Source organism: Muscardinus avellanarius (genome assembly GCF_963383645.1).
Source record: "Muscardinus avellanarius genome assembly, chromosome: 18".
NCBI lineage: Eukaryota > Metazoa > Chordata > Mammalia > Rodentia > Gliridae > Muscardinus > Muscardinus avellanarius.
Genome location: NC_137804.1, coordinates 52,306,009 through 52,315,132, shown reverse-complemented (window position 1 = coordinate 52,315,132; position 9,124 = coordinate 52,306,009). Strand labels below are relative to the sequence as shown.

The 9,124-nt window shown below is 44.9% G+C and overlaps 1 protein-coding gene across 1 annotated transcript; it reads right to left on the bottom strand.

Moving 5' to 3' along the window:
• Window positions 1-5,551: 5,551 nt before the first annotated feature.
• On the bottom strand, window positions 5,552-6,499 carry LOC308276419 (olfactory receptor 7G2-like; the record flags this gene model as incomplete). Its single annotated transcript, XM_080715157.1, has 1 exon — window positions 5,552-6,499. One exon carries the CDS (start codon window positions 6,497-6,499, stop codon window positions 5,552-5,554), a length of 948 nt encoding a protein of 315 aa, XP_080571283.1.
• Window positions 6,500-9,124: the final 2,625 nt, after the last annotated feature.

Below are 9,124 nucleotides of genomic sequence, written 5' to 3'. Positions count from 1 at the left end.
ATTCTTACCATAAGTTTCTGTGTGTGTTTTTGGTATGTACTTGTGTTCATTGTGCACAAAGTTCCTATTTATGTCTTAACACCTTAACTTCATAGATGTCCCAAAGTGACAGTGTATGGTAATAAGTAGAGCTTGATAAATTAGCCAACTTGAAAAAAAATATTTATATTTAGGCCTTTTATCTATTTTGAGTTAATGTTTGTATATGGTGTTAGGTAAGGGTCCAATTTTATTCTTTTTCATGTAATATTATTTTTCAACAATATTTAGTTAAAAGATTATTATTTCCCCCACCAAATGTTCGTGGAAACCTTGTCAAAAATAACTTGACAATATATGGAAGAATTTATCTCTAGGCTTTTATTTAAGTCCAATGGTTTACATATCTGCTTTTATAACAGTACTACACTGTTTCAATTATTGTAGCTTTGTAAGGTTTGAAATCAGAAAATATACATCTTCTAGCTTTGTTCTTTTTCGAGATCGTTTTGGGTATCTAGAATCCATATTCCATATTAGAATAGATTTTTTCTGAAAAATAAATAAATAAATGTATGATAAAATATAAATGTATGACCTAAAAAAAAAAGAAAAAATATTCTCTGGTAAGAAAGAAAGCAAAAAGAAATATTGAAATATTATCTTTAAGTCATCAAAAGCTTGGTATCAGACAAATGAAACTGTTATGTGAGATTATCATTGTTAATTTTGGATAAATTGCTATAATACTAGATGTCAATCACTAAGCCAAGCATGGGAAGGAGGGATGGGGAGGGAACAGGGTGGGGATCGGGTGGGGGCTGACTGGGCGATACGTGCATGTATATCTACAAATGTTTTTTTTTAATCCCATTATGATGTATGAATACAGTGCACCAATTAAAAAAATTAAAAAAAAACCTGTGGAACAGGCTGCAGATTGTCTCCACATGTGATCATAACTTGTAAAAATGTCCTCTGCCATCCATCTTTCATAACTCCCTTTCTTCTGAGGCATCTATAAAAGTGTCACAAAATAGGACTCCCTCTTTGATGGAATCAAACGAGAAATATAGAGGTGAGAGATGGAGTCATTTGTCAAACATCTCAGGACTGGGAAAAACCCAAAGACACCTTTGAGGTCCAGGTAGAAACTCACTTAGTAGTGGTATTCTCTGAGCCTTATCATCAGGGAAGTCTTGAATCTTCAGATCACAGCACCACTTAAATCTTTTCTTAGCCCGTTTCTACTTGCCTGATTCTAAGACTGCACCAAACCAAAATTTTCTACAGCTAGAACTTCTATTTCTGGCTCTGCTGCTGTGAAGCAGGAGTAAAGAAGGCATCTCCACATTGCAGAGACAGACACCAGCAGTGTCAAGGTTGGAGTATTGAGAGGATGGGATGGACAGCGATGGACACAGTCATGGCAAGGCTCAAGCAAGGCTCGGATGCACCAGGCCGTTGCAACTTCTTGTCACTTTCAAAGAATATAATGACAAAAGTAACAGGCACTGGGAGTTCTGTCACTGTCTTAATCTGAAAATACAAAAAGTCAAAAGCACATGACATATCACAGAAGGGAAGTGATCCTACAGCAACCTTTCCTAGGCTTTCTTCATGCAACTTTTCATCAAGCAAGATCGCTTCCTTCAGCAATCTTCCTTCACGTTCCTGCTCTTCAGGCTGTAGATGAAGGGGTTTAGCATCAGAGGGACCACAGAATACATCACTGAAGCCACCGCAGACTTTCTGGCTGAGTTCGTCACCTCAGAGCTGATGTGCAGCCCCAAACATGACCGTAGAACAAGGAGAAAACAGACAGTGGGAACTGCAGGTGGAAAAGGCTTTCTGCTTTCCTCTTGCTGATGGAACTCTCAAGATAAAGGACATGATGTGAACATAAAGTGATTCTAGAGAATAAGGTGTTAAGTGAATTGCGCCCATAAGTCACACTTCCAAAGCACTCACTAAGGGGCTGGGAAACCTGACTGCCCTCAAGAGGACTACTGCTTAGTATCCCTCCTGGATATGAAGATGGAAATGAGTCCTCAGGAAACACAGAGAGGCCAATTGAGACAGCTGAGTCCTGACCAGCGAGGACCACTTCAGAGGAGGCTCAGCGTGGGCTCCTGGGTGGTGCCAGGTGGTTGAGTGTGTCTCCAGGATGACTCCTATAGTCTTTGCCTCCCCAGAGACTCAAGACCCAGAGATCCTCATTAGAGAAGGCATTGAAAAACACTCTCACCCCAAGAGTGCAGCTCCTTAAGGACTAGCTATGAGAAGTGTGGGGTCCCCGATCCTCGAGACCATGTTGGCACCATCGGATGGCTCCATTGTCTGCTCCTGTCTATTCACACATCTCTCTCACATGACACATGGAACCTCCCTAATGGATTCCTGTGCTGTTTAACGTTACAAAGCTGTCTCTATCTGGTGGATGCTGTCAGGATGCCTGATTCAAGTTTTGGTATGAAGATATTTACCATATAACTGGGTATCAACAATGCCTTTCTTTTTTCTTCTTCTTTTTTTTGTGGCAGTACTGGGGTTCCTGGAAGCCCTTCTACCTCCGGGCTACACTCCCAGACCTATTTTATATTTTTATTTGGAAACAGGGTCTCCTAAGCCAGTATGTGCGGCTGGCTTCGAACCTGCATGATCCTCCTGTCTCCGCCTCCCAAACGCGGGGATTACAAGCATGCGCCACCACGCCCGGCTCAACAATGCCTTTCTAAGTGTCAGCTATCATATTGCATCAGTTGTCTTTCTCTCACTGTTACAAATATCTGGTATGGTTGGCTCATGGCTCCAGAGGTTTAATGGAATGGTCACATGACCTAATGTTTTGGGACTGTGACAGCAGCATGATCCTACAGGGACAGCATGGTAGTGGAAGCCTGCTTCCATCATGACAATCTGGGTGTGAAAGAGCAGAAAGGTGATGGCCTTTTGTGCCAATACTTTCTCAAGGCAAAGTCCCCAGTGAACCAAATCCTCTCAACATACCCATCCCTCTTGAAGTACCAACACCCCCCAGTACTGCCAAAGCCTGATGACCAAGACTATACACAGGAGTTTTGGGAGACAAACACCCACACCATAGCATCCTAATAATATATGCTCCCTCTAGGCATGAGGACACCTTCTGGGGAGGCTGAGACAGGAGGATCACAAGTTTGAGGACAGCTTCAGCAACTCAGTGAAATCCTCAGCAGCCCTGTTTCAAAACAAAAGATATAGCCGGGTGTGGTGGCCCATGTTTGTAATCCCCGTGCTTGGGAGGCGGAGACAGGAGGAACCCGCAGGTTTGAAGCCAGAGCTGGCTTAAGAGACCCTCTTTCCAAATTAAAAAAAGTATAAAAATAGGTCTGGGAGTGTAGCCCAGAGGTAGAAGGGTTTCCAGGAACCCCAGTACCACAAAACAAAAACAAAACAAAACCCCCAAAGATATAAAAGGTCTGGAGGTGTAGCTTGGAGGTAGAATGCTCCTGGCTTCAACCCCCAGTCTCCTCTCTTTTCTCTCTCTCTCTCTCTCTCTCTCTCTCTCTCTCTCTCTCTCTCTCTCTCTCTCTCACACACACACACACAGTTGACCATCTACCAAAAAAGAACTCACAGATGGCATGTTGCAGGAGCAGAAATCAAGGGACATGATGGAGCACTCATGTCCAAAAGTACACATTCTTACTTCTGAAATCCTGTCCTGAACACTCATCTTCTTTTTATCTTGGTGTAAGCAAGGGTTTCCTTTTCTTTTTTATTTATAAGGTGGGTTATTGGATAATATTAAGCCATTGTTTGATAGCATTGGAAATACAAGAACATGAAGGCAAAACAGTGCTACTTTTAACTGATAATCTTTTACTGGTGCATGCTATCATGATAGGGACTTGGTGACCTTCCCCACTCCCTCCCCACACAGAATCTCAAGACTGATAATTTCATACATGTACACAGTGTCAACTGAAAATGTAAAGATTTCTTCTTTCAGAACTGACAGCAACTTCACAAAGTCCTGGCTTCACAAAGCCATCTCAACTGCTGAGATGATTTAATTTTTTAAACTTTGTAAATGACAAAACTAAGAAGGGTGGGTGGTAATGTGACCTCCTTGGATACATATTTTCAGGGAACAATCTCAGTAATTTCTTAATTGGGTGTGAGAGTTCTATTCCTTGGCTGCACAGTAGGTCTACCAGTAAGCTGCAGCACACCTGGCCCTAACTACAGTATCAGGCTGAAGGTGATGTCCAGACAGGACCTTGATTGTCCATTTCTCTACTTATGCACCTTCCAGAACTCTCTTTCCTCTGGGACTTGCTCATAAAATATCACAAAAAATAGACCCTCATCTTGAACTCTACTTGCTGGAGCCAAAGAAGCAGTGTGGATGGTTCACACTGAAGTTATTATCAAATGCCAGGCGTGGTGGCGCACACTTGTAATCCCAGTACTTGGGAGGCTGAGATGGGAGGATCACTGTTTGAGGAAAGCCTCAGCTACTTAGTGAGAACCTCTGTAACTTAGTGAGATCCTGTTTCAAAATAAAGAATGAAAAATGGGGTGGGGAAATAGCTTAGAGGTAGAATGCCCCTGGGTTTCATCCCTAGTACTGCAAAAAAAAAAATACTATCAAACATCACAGAACTGTACACAAAGCAGAGTATCCAGGAGCAGTGGCATACACCTGTAATCCAAGTAATTGGGAGACTGAGATAGCAGGTATATTTGAGGTCAGCCTCAGCAACTTAGTGAGACCTTGTTTCTAAAATAAAATAGGAGCTGGGTGTGGTGACGCACACGTGTCATCCCAGTACTTGGGAGGCTGATTGTGGATGATTAGACAGGAGGATCATGGGTTTAAAGCCAGCCTTGGCAACGTAGCAAGGCTCTTGTTATGTGAGGCTCTTGTTAGTGAGACTCTGTTTCCAAATAAAGAAATAAAAATCTGGCTGGAGGCATAACTTGGAGGTAGAATGCCTCTAGGTTCAATCCCCAGTACCAAAAATAAATAAATAAATAAATAAATAAATAAATAAATAAGGTTCAGGATGTAGCTCAGAGATAGAACACCCATGGGTTCAGTCCCCAGTACCAAGAAAGAAAGAAAGAAAGAAAAAAGAAAGAAAGAAAGAGTGCAAGTGGCAATAGTCTTAGCTGTTACAGTTTCACAACCACATGACCAGAGTATAGAAGGTATACTCTACATATGACCACATCTGGGCTTAAATATTTTCCTGGCCCATTCCCCTCCCAAATCCACTTTCTTCCAAATTTGCCCTTTTCCAAGAAGGTACCACTCCAAATTTGCTCAAATTAGAACTCCTCTCTTGGGCTCTGCTTATGACAAATCAAGGAAACAAAATAGCATTTGGAAAGTTGAAATCATGCCTTAAACATCCCAGAGCAGGACAAAAGGAAATGGGGAGAGGGGAGTCCAAACAAAGAGAAAGATATGAGACCCTTTTATTTCTGGTGGTGTCAGGAGGATCAGGCATTCTCTGAGGCTCTCCAGGAATCTTGTTACCTTTAGACACTCTCCACACCCAAGTCCAAGGCTAATAGGTTGTCAGAGAAGAGAAGGAGCCCCACCAATCCTACTGATGAGATTCCCCAACGCACCCTTCATGTCCCTGTTCCTCAGGCTGTAGATGAAGGGGTTCAACATTTGAGGGACCACAGAGTACATCACCGAAGCCACTGCAGACTTCCTGGGTGAGCCGGTCACCGCAGAGCTGACGTACACCCCAAAACCTGTCCCGTAGAACAAGGTGACGACAGACAGGTGAGACCCGCAGGTGGAAAAGGCTTTTTGCTTTCCTTCTGATGACGGCATTCTCAAGACAGAGGACACAATGTGAACATAAGAGAAGATGATTCCGGAGAGAGGAACGCTTCCAAACACCCCAACTACAACATAGATCAGGACGTTATCAAGGAGGGTGTCAGAGCAAGCGAGCCTGAGGACCTGAGCAAGTTCACAGAAGAAGTGGGGGACCCCCAGGCGTGCACAGAAGGACAGTCTCAGCAGCATCAGCGCGTGCAGCAGGGCAACCACAGTGCTGATGAGCAGAGAGTCCAAGACCAGCAGGGCACAGAGGCGTGGGTTCATGATGACCGTGTACCTTAGGGGGTGGCAGATGGCCACATAACGGTCATAAGCCATCGCCGCAAGGAGGAAATTTTCCAAGTATCCAAAAAGGATGGTTAAGAACACCTGGGAGAGGCAGCCTGCGTAGGAGATGCTCTGGTCCCGCGTCTGGATGTTCACCAGCATCTTGGGGATGGTGGTTGTGCTCAAGCAGACGTCATTCAAGGACAGGTTGCAGAGGAAGAAGTACATGGGGGTGTGCAGGTGGGAGTCGGAGCTGACGGCCAGGACGATGAGCAGGTTTCCCAGGACGGTGACCAGGTACATGGACAGGAACAGGCTGAAGATGAGCGGCTGCAGTGCTGGGTCGTCTGTCAGTCCCAGGAGAAGGAATTTGGAAACAGCTGTTTGGTTTCTGGGTTCCATGTTGTATCGTCCCCCAAGACTCCGACCTGCAGGGGCTTAGAGAACGACACAGACACCTTTTCAGCTGAAATATGAATTCTTCTTTAATGGATCCTTAACATGTCTCTTAATATGTCTCTTCTTATTCTCCTCCTTCTCTCTCTAATATGTCTGACAATGCATACACAATATATATCAGCATCATAATCCCTCCTTCTATTCCCTACCAACCCCAAGCTTCCACAGCTAGGGCATGCACACTTCTGACTTTCTCATAGGCAGGCTGGTGGTAGGCGTCACTTATCATTCTGCAGGCACGTGGCATGGCACACTGCGCATGCTCAAGGAGATGTCCATCTTGTGAGTCTCATGACTTGGCTGCAAGCCTAGGCGCCATCTTGAATCCACGCTGGCAACAAGCCTGGGTGCCATCTCGGTCCAGCCGAGTGGGCCCCGACAATGTTGTTCAAAAACCTGCACAAAATCTAAGTGAAAAGATAATAAAGTGTCTGATTATGGTGGCACACACCTGTCAACTCAGTACTTGGGAGGCTGAGACAGGAAGATCACAGGTTTGATGCCAATTCTACCAACTTGGCGAGATCCTGTTTCAATGTAAAAAAAAAAGGCTACAAATGTAGTTTAGAGGAAGAATGCTCCTTAATTCAATATCTAGTATCAATAAAAATGAAACAACTCCCCAAAAGGTAATAAAATGCACAGACAGCAGCAACAACATTTGAGATCATGCTGGAAAATCACCCGTGTGGATGACATGGTTTCCGCTCCTCTAGACTCCAAAACTGTGGGAGAGTCGCTGTCTGTTGTGATGCCTTCTGGCATGTGGCAGCCCTACCACCTAACACACTCACAGAATCTCTTCCCCAACATCCCTGGGGGAATCTATATAAATTCTAGAATACTGTGTGACTCCATTGATGCTGGAAAAGGGATCACTTTCTGCTCAGAAGGAACCTGTTCCGGCCAAGGTGAGAATGTGGGGCCGGAGGCATGGGACTTAGATGAGAACGTGCCCAAGGTGGCATTCAGGGGACAGCAGGGAAGGGCAGTCTTGCTCCTTCTCCAAAACCTTCACTACAGGGCTTTGTGTTACCTGGTGTGCCTCACGGGGAATGATGCCCAACATCTTACCTGGATGTTGCAGGTGAAAAGTCTTCATCTGCACTTCTTGGGGTGTGCAGGCAGACTCAGCGTATCAAGGTACAGTCTCCAGTTAAGAAGGGTCTTCTCTGGAGGAGGCTCTGGTGCCACTTCCTGGCTGCGCAGGCTGTGAAATTAAGTGGCCCCTGATGACTGCTGTCGCCTCTGAGGTCCTGGAGGCTCAGTCTCCACAGCTCCTCATTACACCAGCTCTTCCACTCCCAGGAGTACATGTCCGTAAGGACCAAGAGATCTGAAGGGAAGAATTCAGGAGGGCTGAAACCAGCCCCTGAAGCCTGATGGGCAAAATTCTGTTCTCTCTGATTGAATGGAGCTAAAACATTCAAACCTTCTTTGATTAATTCTATTGTTCTTTTAAAATGACAAAGAAGCCTGGCATGGTGGCGCACGCTTGTAATCCCTGCGCTTGGGAGGCTGAGACAGGAGGATCGCGCAGGCTTGGAGCCAGCCTCAGAGGGCTTAAGAGACCCTGTTTCCAAATAAAATATAAAATAGGTCTGGGAGTGTAGCCCAGAAGTAGAAGGCCCCTGGGTTCCATCCCTACCACACACACACACACACACAAAAAAAAAAAGACAAAGAAATCTCTATAATTACTGTCAGAAAAACTAATTACTATAGTAGGCTTAAAAATATTCTTATAGAAGTGAGTATACCTCTGCATTTACTAATGTCAGGAACACTAATTCCTACAGTAGGCTGGAGCCCTGCACATGCTCAGTGAGCGCCCCACAGTCAGCCACACTCCCAGCCCCCACGCCTGTGATTTTGATGAGTCATACTTCATGATTATTGCTTGAAATTCAAATAACTACTTCAACCTGATAGGTCACAACATGTTTTTTAACTAAAAAAAGTGAAATGATAGAAAGTATATGACATGCAACATTAAAAAAAACTGAAGAAAAAAAAGCAAGACCTCCCTTACTGTGGCCTGAGCGGAATCCTGGAATGAAGATGTCACAGCCAGTGGACCGCAGGATGGAGAAGATAAGATAGATGGCACAGCGCAAACCAGAAAGGACACTGCACAGGTCACCTGAGCATCTCAATGGCCATTAGATCAGATGGAGCTGTGATGCCTGTTTGTTCAGTAAGCACGGCTCAGCAGGGAACCCAAACTTGATGACCTGGCGTCTGTGCTATGAAGGCTTAGAATGGTAGATGGCTGAGGAACCCGACTTGCATCTGGCAGAGCCCTCAGGTCTCTGAACTGGTCATGGGATGCTCCACCGCACAGCCAGCCCTTCTTCTACACCCTCCACTTCCGCCAGTAGACAGGCGGAGAAGACCCAGCCAGCTGTGCAGTGGTAGGGCGACATCTTGGATTGCACAGCTATCAGAAAGACGATGAACTATGAGCAGACACTGCAGAAAGAGAGATTGACAAAATTAAATGAGTACTAAGGTAACTCTGCAGCCAGAAGAGCAACGATGTCGCCGGCGTGATGGTGCATGCCTGAC